Source organism: Narcine bancroftii, chromosome 12 (assembly GCF_036971445.1).
Source record: "Narcine bancroftii isolate sNarBan1 chromosome 12, sNarBan1.hap1, whole genome shotgun sequence".
NCBI classification, from domain to species: domain Eukaryota; kingdom Metazoa; phylum Chordata; class Chondrichthyes; order Torpediniformes; family Narcinidae; genus Narcine; species Narcine bancroftii.
Window position 1 is genome coordinate 22235276 of NC_091480.1, and position 20875 is coordinate 22256150.

The 20875-nt window shown below is 35.7% G+C and overlaps 1 protein-coding gene and 1 long non-coding RNA gene across 7 annotated transcripts in view; one reads left to right on the top strand and one right to left on the bottom strand.

The window, feature by feature from the left end:
- Positions 1 to 18942, top strand: naa60 (N-alpha-acetyltransferase 60, NatF catalytic subunit). 6 transcript variants are annotated; one of them, XR_011347164.1, is made up of 8 exons: positions 1 to 158; positions 2977 to 3092; positions 3387 to 3516; positions 4276 to 4372; positions 7807 to 8041; positions 11433 to 11620; positions 12196 to 12285; positions 13615 to 18942. XR_011347164.1 is itself a non-coding variant. In XM_069905451.1 (8 exons), exons 3-7 carry the CDS (start codon positions 2983 to 2985, stop codon positions 11587 to 11589), a joined length of 729 nt encoding a protein of 242 aa, XP_069761552.1. In that variant the 5' UTR covers positions 1 to 158; positions 1027 to 1174; positions 2977 to 2982; the 3' UTR covers positions 11590 to 11620; positions 17334 to 18931. The 6 variants fall into 6 exon arrangements, 4 of the variants coding, with proteins under 4 accessions (XP_069761552.1, XP_069761550.1, XP_069761554.1 ...); XR_011347165.1 differs by having other exon boundaries at positions 18055 to 18931; XM_069905451.1 differs by lacking the exon at positions 12196 to 12285 and adding an exon at positions 1027 to 1174 and having other exon boundaries at positions 17334 to 18931.
- The window catches only part of LOC138746875 (uncharacterized), a 16504-nt gene continuing 14043 nt past the window's right edge, over positions 18415 to 20875 (bottom strand). The window contains exon 2 of the long non-coding RNA XR_011347166.1: positions 18415 to 18561. This is a non-coding gene — a long non-coding RNA (uncharacterized lncRNA). The remainder of the gene's footprint in view (positions 18562 to 20875) is intronic.

Genomic DNA, 20875 nt, shown 5'->3' on the forward strand with positions numbered 1-20875 from the left:
GTCGGGTCGGTAGCCGTGAGTCGGCTGAGTGCATTGGTGATCGACTTGTTGGGTGGAAATGAGAATGACTGCACTCCCTCACTGATCCGTCCCGCCTTCACCTGTCTGCACGGCGCGCAGTTCGGCCTTTTTCCTCGCACGTTCGTCGCGGAAGCGAGGTAAGAGCCTGGCATGTACGCAGCGAGCAGGACCTCACTGAGCCGGGGTCGAATGAACACCAGCACCGGGCTTTCCAGGGAACGGCAGCCGGCGGGCCGAACACTGCGGCCGTGCGCATGCGGGAGGGCGGAGTGGGAGGGGCGCTCGGTCGTGATTGACGTGCGGAACAGCCAGTGAGGAATGGGACCTATTCAGCTGGGGTGACAAGTGGGGAGCGAGCACCAATCGGAGTGTGGAGGGCGGGAGATTTGCGTTGGACTGAAACATCAAAAAGCAATTGTTTCTGGTGGATTCGGGTTACAGAGTGCGATTTGGTCTTTGGTGGGGGCTGCTGAGTAGTTCGATGGCGTTTCTAAATGTAAAACTGCTCCGCTTGGTGTAACGAACAGGAGAAACGAGCGAGGCTCTTTGTTTCTATGTTGCAACCCAATCAAGAGAATGGGCTGGTGAAATTGCGTTGCATTAAGTCCGAATGATCAGTTCACATCATATATTTTACATCAAATATAAAATGACGCATGTATACAGTATGTATAGAAATATGTGTGAATGTATATTACACACACACCCCTTAACAAATAGTTTGTTTTCTCTTCCTAGTTTGAAATTCAATAAAACCTCTAATTGGGTGTTTGCAAATTGACACTTTTTCAGTCTCCATCTTGATCAAGTGTCATTTCCAGTAAAAAAAAATTCCCATTTCCTGACTAGCTTCATGGTAATATCTTGCATTGTAGTTGTCATGTTTAAGATTGTTCCTCTGATCAAGCCAAATGTTATTTCCTCTGCTGTTACTATGTACCGTGACTTCATTTTGTGCAGAGGAAGGGTCTTTGCCTGCCCATAGTAATCTTGCTTCCTTCAAAGTTACCATTCCAGAATGTGAATAAGTGACCATTGGCACAAATTAAAAGTTGCTCATGTTGATTGGGCACAAACTAAACCAGAATGAGCGGTGGATGGACCAGCACTTAAAAAGAAGCAAAATTGTTGTTTCTGCAGAACTTAAATGGGAGTAAGTGTTGATCATAATGTTTTATTGGGTTCCGGGTACAGATATTTGGTTCTATTCCTAAATAAAACCTCTTTCATAATTATGAATGGAATATTTTTTTAATTTAAATAAGATGAATTGAGATTTTCAAACTTCTGATGAGATTTAAGTGTTCAAATTATTTGTGTGTTGTCATGTGCACCAAAATACAATGGAAAGTCATTATTTTGCATGTTATGTCGTATGGGTTGGCTTGCATTGAAAATCTATACAGTAGTGCAAAAATAAAAACAAAAGTGCAGGGTGCAGCTTTATAATGAAATAGTTGAAGGGTATATTGTATAGTAAAACCAAAGTGCAGGGTACACCAGTAAAGAGAAATGTAGTTGAACAGTGCCAGGCATAATCTTTTAATGACAGGAGGTCTGTTCAAAAGTCAGATACAGGAAGGAAGCTGTCCGTCCTTTCAAATTAGTATAACTTCTGCATAATGGACGGGGGGGGGAAGAAGAGAGTGTGATGTCCCTTAACATATCGTCTGCTTTCTTGAGACAATGAGAGGATAAGATAGAGTTAATGGAAAGGAGGTTGGTTAATGGGATGGCCTGAGTCAGCATTCACAACTCTCAACAATTTCTTGTGGTCTTGGGCAGTGCAGTTTCCATAACTGTGATGTATCAGAATAAGGTCATTTCTGTGACGCCTGCCGAATTTCCTTTAAGCTTCTGAGAAATAAGGAATTGTCGTGCTTTGTTGGCTGCAGTGTCAATGTAGTTGAACCAGTACAGGTTACTGTGGAGGAAAAAAAAACAAACTGCTGGAGGAACTCAACAGGTCAGATATCATCAGTGGAAGGAAAAGAATTGCTGAGGTTTCAGGTCAGAACCTTTCATCAGGATTGATCTTGATCTTGATCCCATTGATGGTGCTTGGGTCGTGGATCTGTGGAACTCGCTGCCGCATACAGCAGTGGAAGTATTTAAACAAGAAATAGACAAGTATCTCATTAGTGAGGGCATCAAGGGATATGGGGAAAAGGCCAGAAATTTGAACTAGTGTGGAGTTGCTTAGTGTAGATTTACGGAACAGACTCGATGGGCCTAGTGGCCTGGTTCTGTTCCTTTGTCTTGTGATCTTAATGCACTGAGTTCTTCCAGCATTTTGGTTTTTCCTTCAGTTTGCAGAATCTGCAGATTTCTATTTCTCCAGGATGTTGTGATTTGGCTGCAGATCTGGATTGCAGGTCCAGTGGCTTAACCATTATTCTGCAGATCTCTTTAATCTAAAGTAACAGAGATGTTTCCATATATTATTAGTATATTATTGCATGGAGAAAACTGATAATTTAATTGGTATGTTTATCATAGGCAATGGGTAAAAATAGTTTATTTTCATGACGTTCCAATTATTTATTTATTTACTGTTTTTCTCTGTTGGCCAAAAAATATAATTTTACATTTTTTTAAAACTTTATAGAGACTTTTTAAGAGCCATTTTTCTCTTCCTATCCAGAATTAGCCTTGTGTGGAAGAGTATATACAGTGACGATGGTACAACTAGAGTGAATACATAGTCCAAATTGAGTCTTTGTTAAAACTAGCTTTGGTGTTAGTATGCAACTAAATCATTCAGGAAAGTATGGCAACTGCACCTTGGGTTTTTTTTGAAGTGGAAGGTTTTGATTTCACTAGCTACATTTTGAATATTGATATAGTAAAATTTGATTGAATTCACCGTTGTAATTTTCCTCTAAAATAAGGTTAATTTGAATGCATCACACAAGAATCACATTTGAGTAATGGTGAGTTTGCATTTCATTTCAGCTGTGAATGACAGACATCGTGTCATCCATTGTACTTAGTGAAATACAACTTCGCTTACTCTGTCATGATGACATAGATACAGTGAAGCAACTCTGTGGAGACTGGTTCCCAATAGAGTGAGTACTGCTACAGATGATATCCCCTACTGTTCTGATCAATGATCTTTGCTAATTATCATCTAACTGAAGAAAATTAATGTTTAGCCTTGCCTCAGAATAAACTGTTGTGTAAAATCTCTTAATAAATTAAACTGGGTGTAACTGAAATTTGAGTGGTTTGGGAAATGGTAAAAATTGAGAGATTTAACTCTGCAGAATCACATCTTTTATGTACAGTTCCATAATTAGTTGAGAAAATCATTTTGATAGAACTTGAAGAAAGAGAATTTACATTTTCTTTTACTTTAATAGGTATCCAGATTCATGGTACCGAGACATCACTTCCAACAAGAAATTCTTTTCCCTAGCAGCCACATACAAAAGTGGCATTGTGGGAATGATTGTGGCTGAAATAAAAAGTAGAACAAAGGTGCACAAAGAGGTATGTTTTTGCAATGTATTCTCTGGGCCCCTATTCTACATTCTACTTCAGATGTTAAATTTCTCCTGAGATTTCATCAAAGTAATAACTGAAGCAATTTAATCCTGTAGATATATATGATAATGTTTCACTGTGCATAATGTGATACTTGACTGAAGCTTATCAGTAAGAAATTCTTCATGAAATTTTTTAACTAAACTTTTGATGATTGTGACAAACAAATTTGAGGTATTTTTTTATTAAAGGTGTGAGAGGTGTGATTTAAATAATGCAGCAAAAAGAGAACAAAGACCCTTTAATCCAGCCAAATTGAAATCAGCATCAAATTTGAATTGAGGTATTATGTGCAGTGAATATGCTAATAAAGGTTTAAAATAGAGAACAATATTCTGAAATACACATGACATTTAGTATCCGACATTTTCCATTTGGTTTCTGAGCAAACCTCCCTGTGCCATTGAAGACACTAAACAGAATTTTTTTTTTCAAATTTTGAAAAAAATTTGGCTAACAGGCTTTTCTGGCCCACGAGTCCGTACCACCCAAATACCCCAATTAACCTACAACCCCCATACGTTTTGAAAGGTGGGAGGAAACCAGAGCACCTGGAGGAAACCCACGTAGACATTGGGAGAACATAAAAACTCCTTAACAACAGCGCTAGATTTGAACCAGGGTCGCTGGCACTGTAAAAGTGTTACACTATCCATGCTGCCCAATCTTGATCAGTAATTTCCATCTTCTTATTATTGCTTACAGGATGGAGATATTCTGGCCTCTGGTTTTCCTATAGAAACACAAGTTGCTTATATTTTGAGTCTAGGAGTTGTAAAAGAATTCCGAAAACATGGAATAGGTAAGTGTATTACACTGGTTGCCATTTTATTTCTAGGATAACATTTCTCAGAAAATATTGGATATGAGGGTTAAGGTCACTACTTTTACGATGGTTTTTACATAAGTACCTTTGGGATTGTTATCTGGTTGACATCAACGTTTATGATGGACAAGAAAAAAATACGAAAAATTACTTTTTTTTGTTTGAATCTATCCTGAGAAATTATTTTAACAAAAATCATTAAATGTAATTGTTTCATGTCATCTAAAAATATTTCCTTTCAATGAAGCCAAAAGGATGTGCCATTAAACTATCTTGATAATTTGACTGTAATTGGAAATCATAGCTGACTTGATATCCCATTCACTAGAATTATATTTAGTTTTGTGAATGATATTCTAACAGAGTTTAATTTGATTATAGATTGATTCATGGAACTGAAGTAAGTGAAAATATGATGAGAGTAATGCAACCAGCATCTCTTATTCTGTTGCCCAATATTTTTAATGTACCCACATTACAGTAGAACATTCTGGCAGAGGTAAGGCTGCTGCATTATTAGTGTTATCTTCCCCCTGGATTTTAGAAACTACATTGAATCACCTGATCATCCACAATGTTCCTCTACAGCTCTAATATGACCAGTTCTCATTTCTTCCAAGGTTTTAGCAGTGTTACAAGTCCAGAGGACCCCAAAACCCAGCAACAATAGAAATTCACCAAGACATATGGTTACTTCAACTAAAGTTGCTTTTAATTTTCTTTAAACATAAAAACAGGATCAAACTTTAACTTATTACTATTAACTTAACTTAACCCCCCCTTCTAATTTTAAGCGCATGTGTATGTAATGTGTATATGTTCAGGAAAGTTCTTTGCTTTAATAGTCCAATCATTCACTTCTCACCTCCAAGTTCACCAGTATCAGGCAATTCTCATATTGTGCACAGAATTTAACATTTATGAATTTTCACGAGGCTCTGGTGCTTAAAGGTAAACGGTTACTGCTCGAGAAGGTTCTTGTTGGTTTCAGAGAGATATTTGTTGCTCATTGGACACACACAAACTGATTTCCTCTGATCAGCCACTTTGTTGTCTTGCCGAAGAAACTTTCCCCATCATGGGTTTTCCAAATGATAACTTCTTCTTCCAGGTCACCACCGAGTTCCTCTTGTTTCCCTTATTTCAGGAGAAACACTCTAGCCGGCTATTTCCTCTTGTAAGGACTACAAGGGTTTTGAACAAGCTTAGAACTCACAACCCGTCTTCCAAATGGGGTTTTCAACAAGCCTGCCAGCTTGCCATATGCAACTCAAAAGCTGCTGTAGAACTGACTTCTCTCTTTCTCTGCTTGTAAAAACCAGAACCCCTCCCAAAGTTCCAAATCCAATCCTTGAAAGTTCTTATCAGCACTTGAGCCTGGACTTTGTTCCATTTACACCTACTTCTGAAGTTCCTTCCAAAGCAGTTCCATTGTCTTTTGCAAAACCACTAGTGCCTGAATGTCTGGCTTCAGCAAAGCTCTTGCATTTTAAATGAGATGTGAAGTGTAAGTATCTGTTTGTGAAGTGACCTACACTAAATTCCCACAATCTATCTCTTTTAAAAACATTTATATAATATAACCCGTAACAGCAGGTAGTGAGTGTAAGGGTGGTTTTTCAACCAAAATAACAATCTGCTGGCTATTCATGCTAACGATTTTTTTAAAAACAGGAACAGTACTAGTTCTGAACATGTTCTGCATTCAATGTGCCTGATAACTTTAATTGAAAAGAATGGTCATTTTGGAATAAATGGCAAAAATAAAATTGGCTTTGCACTGTTATCATGAAGTAACAGGATATGGATGGTTGCTCCATACCTTTTCTTGCAAGTAATCCAATATTTGAATTTCTTTATTTATTTTGATTTTATTTTCTCCTTCAAAATTGATTAACTCATAAAATAAGGCATTCATCTTAATAGAATTTTACACACATTACCAGTTATTCTTCCTATGCTTTGAACTTTTATAGCTTAACAAAGAAAAATGATGACATAGAAATGAGGTCTTTTTACAGCCATCAGTCCCAGTTTGAATGACAAGTTACAGTGTAGAGATCATTGACTATTTCAAACGCGACTTGTTTTTTTTTCCTGAAGTGGCTGATAGTATTGAAGCATATTGGCCCTTAATACAAGTTTTAATTGATTGACTGCAACCAGTGAAATACCTCCAATTGGCTAAGTAATGGTGATCAAGATAAGTGCCTTTTTACTTAAATTGTGGCAATGCTAAAATTGCCAGGTTTATGTTGCTTATGGGCAGGATTGCCTGACTATCCATTTTGGGAAAAAAACAGTACTCCCACCTGTGTTGACACTAGTCTTTATCTTTTCAACCATTTACAGGGTCTCTGGCCTTTTCTCTTAACTTCTACAAATTATTGCAGTTTATGGAAATTTTGTGACTTTTCTATCCATCTTGTGCAAAACGGTATTTTTTTTTGTTATCTAGTAATGTAGGTTGGTACTGGTTATGATATTTAAATTTACTTTTATAATCATATGAAAAGTTGAGTGTATAATCTAACACAGCTGCAAGTTTGTTTGAGAAAAAGTGTATATTTTAAAGGCTTGCTTGGGAATGTGTTTTAGTATTTTATACCATATACTAAAATGGCAAATAAAGTACTTTAATGCATTCCATTTTATATTTTGTACAGTTTGAGGTAACTCATAGAGTATTGTGACAGTTGTCAAGTCAACCATGCATATTTAAATAGCCCTGGGTCCAAATAAGTGATAGTGATAAGATCTTAACTGGTATATTTTTCTTGTTATTTAGGTAAAGGGTTAAATTTTCCAGAAAATGAACCTTTTGTTTTAGGGTGTGTATGGCTTTTCTCTCATGTTACAGTGGATAAATGGGAGAACATCTATTGAAATTCACATCTGTCGTACTTCAATTGTAAAATGTTTAATGCTTTTTCATGAGTGAAAAGCATCAAAGATCATTTTGGTTTGTAACATTGAGCTCCAAAGAATGGTTTGGTAGAGGATTGTCTGAAATTATGCTCCACACTTGCAGTTGGAGCTGTCCAAGCTCATCCAATTTGTGTATAGGAGTATTATCTACTGTGAGTTATCCAAATACATTCAGTGACCACCCAGTACTTCCACTGGATTTGGCCAGTATTAAGGAATCAGTGCAGATGAAACAACCAGTTCACTAACATGTGGACCAGCACAATAACTGTTATTAAGCAATTTGGTGGGCTTCTGTGGAAGGAAATATTTGCTGGATTGCAATTCTTCAACAGTTCAGGCATCTTGCTTTTGATTGAAATTATTTTATTTTTGGTAGTGTGAGAACATTCCTGAGATTTTCATTGCTTTTTAAATAAGATTTTAATTTATAAATATTAAAATAATGACATTTTAATTTTTTGTACTTTTTTATTTTAAAGGTTCATTATTACTTGAAAGTCTGAAGGATCACATATCAACCACTGCTCAAGACCATTGCAAAGCAATCTATTTGCATGTCCTTACTACTAATAGTACTGCTATTCACTTCTATGAAAATAGGGACTTTAAGCAACATCATTATCTGCCCTATTATTACTCTATACGTGGTGTTTTAAAGGATGGCTTCACTTATGTTCTTTATATCAACGGAGGACATCCTCCTTGGACAATCTTATATCCTTTTCAAAAAAAACTATTTTACTTATTGTTTAACTCCTTCCAAAGGTATATTTTATTTTGCATTGATTTGCAATTGTTTGATAAAACAGTAAAACCTCCGTTAATCTGGAATTCAAGCAACCAGCAAAAAATTTGTGGAAAAAAAAAATTGAGGTTTAAAATTGGCATGCCTTGCGGTTAGTTTGCCAATCCATGCAAGACAAAATCTCAAGCAACTGGAAAATTCACTTATCCGTCATCTACCAATCCCCATAGATGCCGGATACCGGGGGTTTTACTGTGTGTGTATGTCTGCCTGTCCCGCATCAGACTTTTCAGCCACAAATGAGCCTGCAGCTGACGTGGACATTTACCCCCTCCATAAATCTTCGTCCGCGAAGCCAAGCCAAAGAAAGAAAGAAATGTACACCTTAAGTTTTTAAACATTAGAATTCCACAGAAAATCCTTTGATGCAAGACTTTTTTGAAATTAGGAGCTTAATTTCCATTTTTATATTTTCTTGATGTTAACAATATTAATGTTATTAACTTATGATTTTTAAAAATTTCAAAACAAATCAAAATACATTAAAACCCAATTGTTAAGAAAATGCCCTTTTTTTGCTTGAAAGAATTTCCTGAAATATAATTGGTTTTATTTCCAAGTTTATGAATACATCTGGAATTCGAGCAGGCTTGGTATTTTAATAGTAAATCCTAATGACATTTTTTGTTACCTACCAACAATTGTGCAGCTCTTTTTTCTGAATTGCTCGGTTCCTAATTGAAGGAATTGGAATTATTGGTTCTGTATTGGTGTTGAAGGATCTACTTTTGTGTAATTAGCACCATAATGGGAAGTACTATTCTTTGGCTTGGGCCCATTATTTGTGTATATTTACATAGGTATGCATTTAAGTTAGTTTGGTTAATTTTCAGTTAAATAATTGAAAATTTAACAATCAATTAAAATAAAGATCCATCGTGTTAGGTCTGCTTTGTTCATGAATGAGTGAGACAAACACCAGACTGAGTCGAAATCAGGGTTCTTTGTTCTTTATTACCGGATTGTAACACTTGCGACTAACAAAGTTAGTCGGAGAATGCATTCTGCCGTTATCAGCAAAATGGTGATTTTTTATACCCTTGGATACATGCTTAGAACATCATCATATCATTACTTGTCCAATGACTAAAACTGTTGCTATCCTTTCCCTGCTAGCTTCCTGCCTCTCAATCCATCAATGTCTCTCTTATCTTGTAAGTACAAGGATGCATTTACATCTTGTTACAGCCCTGTACATTCCCATCTCATGATGTTTTACCTAACAGGAGTACAAGGACACCTCCCCTTCTTGTTACTGCCCTGTACAGGGTAACTCCCTACACATTCCCATCTCATGATGTTTTACCTTACAATCGGAATAGCATAAAATCCTGAATTAGACTATATAGCTATGGAAAAATATATCTGGAAATATATTCATGGATAACAATCTAACTTTTCTATTCAGATGTTCAACATTACATTTGTACTATTTAAAGCAGGTCATTTAGCTGAGTGATAAGAGTATTTTGTTGGAAACTACTGCAGTGGTACTCATTAAAACTTCACAACTTTCCATTTGAAATGTATATCTGTTTTTTCTGTGATTTAAACTATTTCAATCAGTATAATAGATATTTTTAGTGTGTTCACATCATTAATTATATGTGATAAAATACGAATGATTGGGATTACTTTCGTCGACGGAGGAGAATTAGATTAATTTTAGGGCAGTTCTAATATTCTGCAGAAAATTGCAGTTGGAAAGTTGATAATCGAGCCTTGAGGTGAATGTTATCCCCCTCTTGCCATCTCCACCCTGTATGACTTCACCTCACCCCTTTTCTCTTTCTCTCTCTCTCTCTCTTTCTTCTCCTCTCCCACCCCCCCCCCCCCCCCAACTTTGTTTGGCATCTGCCAGTCAACTGTCTCTGTCTTTCTTTCTGATTATCATCTTTCACCCCTCTCTGGTTCACCAATTCCCTCTCCAACCCCTCCTACCCTACCCTTATTATGTAGCCGATCACCCCTTTGCACGTCTTGAGGAAGCAATCTGATCTGGAATATTGGCCATTCTTTTATTCCCACTGAGGCTAATCGACCGCTGCGTACCTCCATATTTTCTTTTGTCCAGAGTTCAGCTTATAAAAATAGAATGAGAGTTCAATTTTGTGCAAGAGCTGAAGTAATCCTTTTTAAAGTGAAAATCCAAGAAGCCAGTTTGACATCCTGATTATAAATTGTGACCATTATTGTGAGGAATTGTAGTGTTGTTGGTTTGTACTATTCTTAAAATACAGTTTGTATTGGTTGAACCATGAAATGAATGCACTTTCCTTGTCACCAGGTGTGAAATTAGTTCATTTTTAACTAGCACTTCTAACTTTATCTGCTCATGGAGAGTTTGGAGATGTAGGCATAATAAATTTAAGGGTATCAATTTGAGGTACAAGTGTGTAGTAGTAATTTTCCATGTTTCATGACTACAAGCCAATTTGCATTTAAGAAGAAAACATTTTGGACCAAGTTATAGAAAACAGAAAATTTTGGTTAAACTTCAAAATGAAGGACTCTGAATTTGCACTGAGAAATCAAGATACAATTGCTTAATATTGTCAAAATTTGAAGAAGATGGTTTTAACTAGAAGTTGTTAAGACTATTTCAAGTCTTTTAAGATGTGTCTAATGCCTATTCAGTTAAAGTAAAAAGTGACCTGTGCAGCCTCCAGTAAAAAGCACAGAGCAGGAAAAACATTTAAACTTGATGGAGAACAGGCTTGTCAGATCTTTTCATGTTAAAAAGCTATTTTCAATAGACATGTTCTTGAGAATCCTCTGTTTAACTTCCAAAGAATGATAGCAACTACCGGAACATAAAGGGTAATAAAAACTGGGAATATTACTAAATTTTATTTTTGTTGGCATTCACATCAAGGGAAAGAAAGTACACATTTTTCAAATATTGCATGGAAGACAGAAATACTTTTTTAAACACTAAAAATAAATTTTAGTTGGGGAATTCATTTGGTGTCACTAATTTTCAATAGTAGTTTGTCTACTTTTAGATTATTGGCTACATTGAACTCTTTGCAGTTAGGTTTCCTATATGTTTTTGTGGTAATCCTTTCTCTTTGGCCCTTTTATAAACTTATTTCCAGAAAATTAACAAACAAATTTTCTTATATTTTCATCCTCTTGTATGCTCTGTACAATATTTTAACCATTCCAAATATTTTTAGATTTCATTGCAGTTCCGTAGAGTGATGCTGCGCAAGTTTCAATATGCTTTTACAATTTTATATTACTGTCTTTAACCTAATTATGCAAATATTATTATTATAGTCCTTGACATCCTCTCACTGACTATATTCATCACATTGGCTCATCTCTGGTGAATCTGCGGCCTTGCTCCATTCCCCAGCGAATATACCGTCAGGCGCAGAACCTTATTCGCAGTTTTTTACCTTGGCCTGGCATTTCAGCAAAAAGTGGTGTAGAATACAGCAGAGCAATGTGATCACTTTTTATTGAAGAAAATCATTTGAAAGGTGAGCAATTAAACACTTCAACAAATTCAGTACCTTTTTAAATATGATGTTATTTTTGTTAATTGTCAATTTGATTTCTTATTGAAGGGGCTTCTTTACATACTTTTCGTTTCTCAGAATGGGTAATGTTGCACTTTGCAGTTTTGTGCCAATTTTCACTTTCCACACGAATTATGTCCTTGTTTTTTGTATTTTATTTGTTTTACTTGAGCTCATTTGGTGGCTTTCATCTTGGCCTTCATTGTTTAATTAAAAGCAATTTATTTTTCTGTGTGTGTTTTTCAGTTGAGAGACTTGAGTTTTAGTCCCAAATTTGACAGTTTAAATTAATTCAGAAAATAACAACAATCAAATTTGACCCCCAGGGCCACATCTACAGTCACGCCCTATCCAGGATTAAGAGAGGAAGGACTTCGCAGGCAGCAGTGGTGTGGTGGTGGGAGGGGAATGGAAGGAAGGTATTATTCTAAATCCAGAGATAAGTGCAGTGTTGTTGAAGCGCAGGAGGGAATTTGACCTAGTAAAAAAGAGTTTGAAACAAAATGGAATTGAGTTTACTCTCCTTCACTTGACAGTGCTGAAGATGGAGTGGAAAGCAGGTTCTTTAAGGATCCAAAGGAAGCAATGGGCTTTGTAAGATCCCTGCCACGGCTGTGAGACTAAATGTAAATAAAGGGGAAAGAGGGACTCGGGGGAAGAATGGATTGTAAATATTGGGAATGTGAGGACTATGGGAGTGTAAATGTTTGAAGGGGATTGTATATGTTAAGAAGAGATACGGATAGCTCACAGAAAGGGATGGAAGTAAAAGTTGAGGATGGGTGCATTGGGCACTTCTCAAAATAGGGGGGGGGGATTGACACCAATAGCTTGGTTTTTGGTGTTGGGGTGGGTTAAGGTAAATTTGGGAGGGGAAAGGAAAGGGCTTTTTTTTACTGGCAGGTTTTATTTTCATTTTTGAATGTGGGTTTTAGTTTTGTTATCTTAGTTTTTATCTGGAGTACAATCGCCTGTACCAAGGATCTACAGAGGAGAATCAGGACAGAGGCTAATCATCAGGGGACCAAGAAGAAGGGGGAAGGGTATAAGGGCAATGGATGAGTTGATTAAATTCGTGAATTTTAATGTAAATGGGATAATCAGGACGATAAAGAGAGTCTTGACACACCTTATTTTTAAAAAAATGCAGACAGACCTACCTTACAGAACAAGAGCATTTAAAGTTAGAGGGGTTGGGTGGGTCAATTGGAAATGTCCTCTTTCAATTCCAGGGGAGTGGCCGTTTTGATAGGGAGGAATGTTCCAGTGATGGTCAAGGATGTGGTCGCAGACTCAGCGGGGAGATTTGTAATGATGTATTGTCAAATGTACTCTGAATCCTGGACACATGAAAATATATGCCCTGAATTTCAATGACAAAAATTTATCCAAGGTATATTCTAGAAAGTAACTGTAGAGTGTAAGAATGTCTTGATTGAAGGGGATTTCAATTTTTGTCTGGATCCAGTAATGGACAACTTGGCATGGAAAGTAACAAGGGCCAGGGTGGATAAGTCTACCCTGGCCTTTATGTAAGACAGATGAATCTCATAGATGTCTGGAGAAGGCTGAATCCAACAGAAAGAGATTATTTCTTTTACTTGAGACATAATTTCTACACTGGATTGATTTATTTTTGGCATCAGCGCAATTGGAGGGTAAGATGGTGGAAACCGAGTACACAGCACAGCTATTGTTGCCACTCTCCCTTGACTTTATCAATTAAAATTCCAGATAAACAGGCCTCGATGTATAGATGGCACCTGAATATGTGGCTGTTGGGAAAACCAGAATTTTGTAGCTTTGTTAGGGCCCAGATAGAATTGTTCTCTGAGATGAAATGCCCCTCTACTGAGGATAATTTCCTAATATGAAACGTATTAAAGGCTTACTTAAGGGGCCAGATCATTGGAGATATCAAAAGAAATAAATAATACATTTGGAATGTTTTACAGGGATTTGTATTAATCAGAATCAAGGGATGATCCTACCAAAATAGATGATTACTTGCTTTCATTGGACCTATCAAATATGGATCAGGAAGAGTGAGAGGGGCTGAGTACCCCTTTCTCTAAAGAGGAGATCACATGGACCCTGAGCTATTTGCAGGCTGGCAAATCACCGGATGGTTTCTATACCAAATTTTAGAGTTCAAAGATCTGCTTATGCCACTTCTTATGAAGGTGGTGGATCAGGTGGCAGAGATGCATACCCTCCCGGAGTCTTCACAGTGATTCCCAAAAAAGGCAGGGGCCCATTGAGCCCCGCCTCTTATAGACCCATCTTGTTATTAAACACAGATTGAAAAATCATTGCAAAAGCATTGGCTAATAGGTTGGCAGAATATTTGCTGAAATTAAAAAATCCAGATCAATCTGGATTTGTAGAAAGGAGGCAATCAGCAAACAATCTAACTAGATTGCTTAATATAGTACAACTGGCACAGTCATTGGTGGATCTAGGAGTGGCCGTATCTGTGGATGCAGAGAAGGCCTTCAATAGACTGGAGTGGGACTTTTTGTTCAAGGTACTGGAGAAGTTTGGATTGGGTCAAACATTTATTAACTGGGTGAAGTCACTTTACCATAAACCCCAAGCAAAAATTATTAGAAATGGGCAGTGTTTCCATTGAGTAGGTCCAGTAGGCAGGGCTGTCCATTGTCTCCAGCACTGTTCATACTGGCAATTGAGCTGCTGGCGGAAGCCATTTTGTGGGATCCAAACATAAGGGAGTTCAGGGTGGGCCAGGTGGAGCTCAAAATCAACCTTTTTGCTGATGATAGTGTATTTGACAGACCCCAAAGGTTCATTGGCCAGGCTGAAGACCACACTGGAGGATTATGGGAAGGTCTCTGGGAATAAGGATAATTTAGACAAAAGTGAAATTTACCCTTTGATGAATGGAGATTTTAGACAATATCAACAAGGAAGTTAATTTAAATGGCCATAAGAAGGCATTAAGAATTTGGGGATAAAAATTGATAAAGATTTACTTATACAAAATTATCTCCCCTTGCTCCAGAAGATTGAGGAGAACCTTGATAGATGGAGAACTCTGCCCATAACACTGCTGGACAGAGTTAACTGTCAGAATGAATGTGATGCCAAGGCTCCATTATCTTTTCCAATAGTTACCCATTTCATTATCCGAGGCTTCTTTAAGATGCTTGGCGAATGTGTCCAAAGGTTCCTGTGGAATGGTAAGGTGGCTAGAATCTCCATGGAAAGGTTGACATGGGATTACAATTGGGGGGGGGGGGGGTTAAATTACCAGATTTAAAAAATATTATTGGGCATCCCAGGCAAGGTTTATCGCCTCACTCTTTGAGGGAGCCCACCCCCAACCACCTTCCTGGGAGAATTTATATATAAATCGGACACTAAATTAATTTCAAAGAAAACAGATGACCCCCATACTATAGTTCAGACATGGCAAAGAATAAATCAGTGTATTGGATGGAAGGTGGGGATAGCTCCTAAAACACCTTTGACCCAGAACAATTTAATACCCTTGACTCTGGGTAATAAGATCTTGGGCACCTGGTACCAGAAAGGGATCAGGTGTATCGAGGACTGTTACAAATGAAGGCAGCTCAAATCATTTGAGCAAATATGAGGAACAAATATGGTTTGTCTAATAGAATATTCTTCTGCTTTCTGCAAATAAGATCTTTCTTAAGGGCAAAATTAGGACCGTCTGTGACCCTACCTAGATGTAGTAATGTGGGGATTCTTATTTGACAGGGGAATGTGTGTAAATGTATTACATATTCAAAAGTGAGGGCCCGAAGCTGGGCTTACACAGGTCGGGGGAGGGATGGGAGTTAGACTTGAGCACAACAATTAATGAAGAGTGGTGGCAAATCCTCTGTCTGGATAGTGTGGCTGGGGTCATTAATGCCAGATATAGCTTGGTGCAATACAACCTCTTGCACTAGCTGTACCTCACACCACAAAAATTACATAAATCAAAGCCAGAAATTTCAGGAATGTGCTTTAGGTGTGGTGTGGAGATTGGAACCTTTGTCCACTCCACCTGGTTTTGTATAAAGGTGAGATCCTTCTGGATGGAGCTGGGAGACATTCTGATAAAAATTACAAAAGTGGATTTTCCTCAGGATCTGGAGTTGTACCTTTTTGGAGATATTGGGGATGTGAGTTTTAAACTGTTCAAATATCAAATTCAGTTTATGAAAGTAGTGTATAGCACTTACATGGAAGTCCGACTCCCAGTTAAATACCACACGATGGAATATGGAAATGCAGAATTCCCTTAGATAAAATCACTTACAATTTAAGGAGGAAATATGACATGTTCATTAAAGTGTGGCAAGCCTATTTGAAATACATGGGCACGCAGATTGACTAGTTTCCCTCCCTTTGAAATATGGACACTATAAAAATCTGTCCAAGCAGGGAAAAGAATGGAGTTAAGGAAGTTGGACATGGCACATTTTTTTAGTTCTGTATTTTAGTTCTTTCTTTTTATTCTTTACCTTTTTCTTAGGATTTTGTGGAGATTGTGAACCCCATTATTATTTGTATAATTTGTATGATTATATGTTATAGGGGGGAATAAATATAGACTCTGTACATTATATGTATGTTGAAGCAGATGATATTGGTTGTTTGAATTGCTTTGAGTCTATGAAAACCAAATAAAATATTTTAAAAAAACAATCAAATTTTACCAAATAACAGGAAATAGCTATTAATTAATTCCATCAAATGTCCTCCAATTTTTTTTTAAAGTGTTTTTGCTATCAATTCCTTGTTTTCATGTGATCAACTGTGATCTTGTTAAATAGAACAGGTTTGAGGAGCTGAGTTGCCTAATCCTGTTCTAAATTTGTATGTTCTCAGAATATTTTCTTTTAATTTATTGCAATGCCCTGCTCATTTTGAATGTTATCTTAACAAATTTGTAACCTTGTGTCAGAATCTTCAGCATTGTTTAGAATGAAAATGAGTCAGATATTGATTTCAGAGTTATTGTCTGAGTATATACATGGCATCACATACAACCCTGAGATTCTTTTTCCTACGGACAAGGTTGAATCACCACTTATTAGTAGTGAAAAAGGACTGTACTCAACGTACACATGTAAACGAATAAAGAAATGTAAACAAACTGTGCAATACAGAGAGAAAAAAATATTGGATGACCTTCCCTCAAACAGTGGAAAGTTGAATGTTGAGTGCATAGTAGAAGCATCTGCAATTGCTACGGTTCATCAGTTTTACATTTTTACAAATTTTATTACAAACTGAATTTTTACAATTGTCACCAAGAAATTGTAAAATTATTGATGAAAGGGTATATATGAGATATTGTATTTTGCATGTACGTCCTCTCTTAAAGGAGTTTAAGATGAGCATTGTATTAATAAAATTAACATCTGCTCTTTTAAAAATGTTAAATTATGATTTAACTGATTAAATTTAATTATTGATGTGTGTGTATCCTATTGCTAGTGGTTGTAGTTTTAAATGTTTATAATTTTATTACAAGTTGATATAATTTTGTTACATTGTACAATGGGAAAACAAAAATATTGTATTATTCTATACCAATTTTGACAGCTCATTGTAAGAAGTGGTAAAGTCTGAAAAAGACTATATTAAAGCTTATTCTGCATAATTTTATAATATTGTTGAAATACATACATTTCAGCCTCAAAATAGACCACCTGCACTGAATATTTGTATTCCTTCTGGACACCTATATGTCAAGCAAGGAGATGGGATGCCATACTGCAAAATGCTCTGAGACACTCCATCACTGACGCAATTCTAATTCTATACAGAATGTATTATACAACAGTGTTACCCACCTATCAGTTAATGGAGCAAGTGCAGTGCAGCAAGATTCATCTGTTCCATTAATTCCTTTTGATTACTTTTACACTCTGTAATTTGCTGCTACCAAGAAAAATCACTTCATTTTATTTGCAATTGTATGTGGATTCTAATTGTAGATGCCTTTTTAAAAAAAATAATTCTTGAGCATTTTGGTTTTATTGTATGTCATGAGAAATGGCAGAAATTCTATATCCAGATTTTTCTGCATTCAGGTTTAAAGTTGCTGAACAGTTTGTGTTCTCATCATTGTTGGGTTTATAACAGTGGGAAACAAAATCTAGGTAGTTTTGATTGGACATTTTGGTTTTCAAAGTGCCTATTTTTAGTTGCAATATAAAGGAGTCTTCATATATCCACATCCTTTACTGAATTATATCTACTTGGTTTATCTTTTCATTCAGGAAAATACCTTTTAGGAAATTCAGAACATTTTCTATTCATATTTTTTTTCAACTGCTCCAAATAAGCATAAGTTTCGATTGAATTTTCCTTCCTAAAAGCAAATTTTCATTTCATTTTCTCTTGCTTTGCAGTGCATGAATTACTCAATCAATATGTGGCTCTGTCCATATGCCAATCAGTAATCAACTGTATATATAAATGCAAAGATTTCATCAGTTTTTTTAGGCTATATGCCTGATAATTATTGTTATGGTGTAATATACAAGTTACAGGTGGGAATACAGATCATTATAAACTGCGAGAACTACTGTGAAAAGTGTTCCTCTGCAATGTGTCAATCAACATGCATTTCAGATTTTTTTTCAGCCTTAGTAATCTATCTGTTTAATTTTTTTTTAATTCATTCCATGATTCTGTTTCACTATTTAAAAAAAAATGCCTACACTGTTTCACAGAATTTTTAAATTTTGGCACCAATGACAATCAGTGTATGACTTTTAAACAATTATTGCACTTTAGATGTATAGTAAATGTTAATATATTTATGTAGTGGCACCTGTCGTATCTGGGCAGCAGTCCCGTTTGAATTCTGATCTGTTGTTGAAAACCAGTATTCATTGTTCATGGAACATCAGGCTCTATGAGAAATAAAACCATTGCTTGAAATTAAGATCAAATGTTCAGAGTATCAATTGACTACAACAGTAGTTAAACACAATAATAAAGATTCCAATTAATGTAGTATCTTGCTTTGTTGCATTATTTTATTTGTGTTGTTATAGAAGCTATGTTTCTTATTTTTGAACCATCACTTGATTTCCGGACTCCTGCATTAATTTAAGAAATGCATTTACCTGTGTATTGCATAAAATGTTTTTAAATATTAAGTTCATTAAGTTTTGGTTTTTTTGTTTTACAAAATTTATAGATTCTGTGTGTAATTATTTTTTAAAACCAATTAGGTTACATAAATTTACTGGTCATAGCACTGTAAGAAATCCTGCTCTTGAAAACAAATAAAAAATGCGTTAAATTCATTTTGTTTCTTGTGTTTTGATTAGAATGAAAGGACTAAGATATTATTTACATGACTAATGTGGCTGGTACCTTTTCACTGGAGGAAGGACAACTTACACAATATATTTTTTTTAATATTTTTTTAAAAATTCCATGCATGTAGTTAATAAAAGATTAATATATAACAATTTTTTTAAATTGCAATCACAACATGATAATTATAATCCCTCCACCCCACACCCTCCCTCCAAACCCCCACACCAAAGAAATTAATATATAAGAAAAATATAGTAATATAAAGAAAAGGAAAAAAAATCAAGGATTGCTTGGAGAATCGTCTCTGACATACAGGTTTCTAACAGAATTTATATATAATTAATTTAGAGAAAATTAACACAGGTCTCGAGAAACAGGAAGAATACCACTACGTATTTAGACCTAAAGTTTGTTTAGGTATAAATAAATTAATATTTCTCAAATTGTATGTAATTTTCTCGAAGAGAATACAACTTTGAATTTTACATTCCATCTTTCCACACCCAGATGTGAATCTGGTTTCCAGGTTAATGCATCAATTTCCTTGCTACCGCTAATGCAATCTAACAAATTTCAATTGGTATGTTCATAATTTTTAACTTGGGTCTTGTTCCTTTATATATTTCCCAAAAAAAAAATCTGGGTTTTGTGGAAATACAACATTTGCAACCTGGTCTAAAAAAATTCACCCAAACATTTGGGTTTGGGACATGACCAAGTTGAATGCAAGAAAGTCCCCACCTCCTCACCACACCTAAAACATTGATCTGATAGATTTGATTTAATTTTATTCAATTTTTGTGGAGTAAGGTATAACTGATGTAAAAAAAATCTTAATCTATTCAAATCTAACTCCCACTTTCATCTAGAATTATGAACTCCATGTTTAGGAGTTCCTGCTTGTAATAAAAGACACTATTTTATCCAATTCAATTTTAACCCATGCCGATTTTCTTCTCCTTCAAAATAAGTAGGAGACCTAATTTGGGCCGCTTGATAGTAGTTCTTGAAATTAGGAAATTGTAAATTTAGACATACTGCACAGTAAATATTAATATTTCCACCTCAACCTTTCTATAGAGACTCTTGACAATTTGCCTTTCCAAAGGGATCTCATTACATATTTATTTAATTCCTAAAAAATTTTTGAGGTAATAATATAGGTAAAGTTCTTGGGAATATATTAATCTTAACTCAGTTAGCTCTTCCTACTAATGTTATTGGTAAAATCATTCATTTTTTCAAATCTTCATCCTTTTTAAGTAATGATAAATAATATAAGATTGAAATTATCTATACAAATCGCTATCCCATTTACTGCCCATTTAAATTGGGTGTTCATCATTGACTGTAATCCCCTTCTGTAAGGGACATAATTTCACTTTTATCCCTATTTACTTGATAACTGGAAACCTTTCCATATTCCAATTTAAAATGTAATTTTAAAATGCAAGTCAGTGTTGGGTTCTGTCAAATATGTTAGAATATCATCTGCAAGTAAACTAATTTTATGCTCTTTCTTAATTTCCAAATTGCTTCTAATTGGCTTTGGAAATGGCTCTATAGGTAATATAAACAAAGCTGGAGATAGGGGACATCCTTGTCTACTAGATCTCGTGAGTTGGAATGGAGCACATATCTCTCCATCAGTCACTACTTTATAAAATGCCTTAATCCAGTTTATAAAGGTCTGACCAAATCCAAATTTATCCAACACTTTAAACAAAAAGTCCCACTCCAATCTATCCAAGGCTTTTTCCACATCTAGAACCACTGCAACACTTGTGTCTCTTTTTTGGTGCTAAATGTATAATGCTAAATAGTCTAACCACATTGTCAGCCGATTTCCTTTTTTACAAAACCTGTCTGATCCATAATTATTAATTTAGGTAATGATTT

Excerpts from the sequence above, each read along its gene's own strand:
- naa60 (XM_069905451.1), top strand. The coding sequence starts at position 2,983 with ATGACAGACATCGTGTCATCCATTGTACTTAGTGAAATACAACTTCGC. Across the intron at positions 3,093-3,386 it reads GGAGACTGGTTCCCAATAGA|GTATCCAGATTCATGGTACC; the intron begins GTGAGTACTGCT and ends TTACTTTAATAG. Across the intron at positions 3,517-4,275 it reads GAACAAAGGTGCACAAAGAG|GATGGAGATATTCTGGCCTC; the intron begins GTATGTTTTTGC and ends TATTGCTTACAG.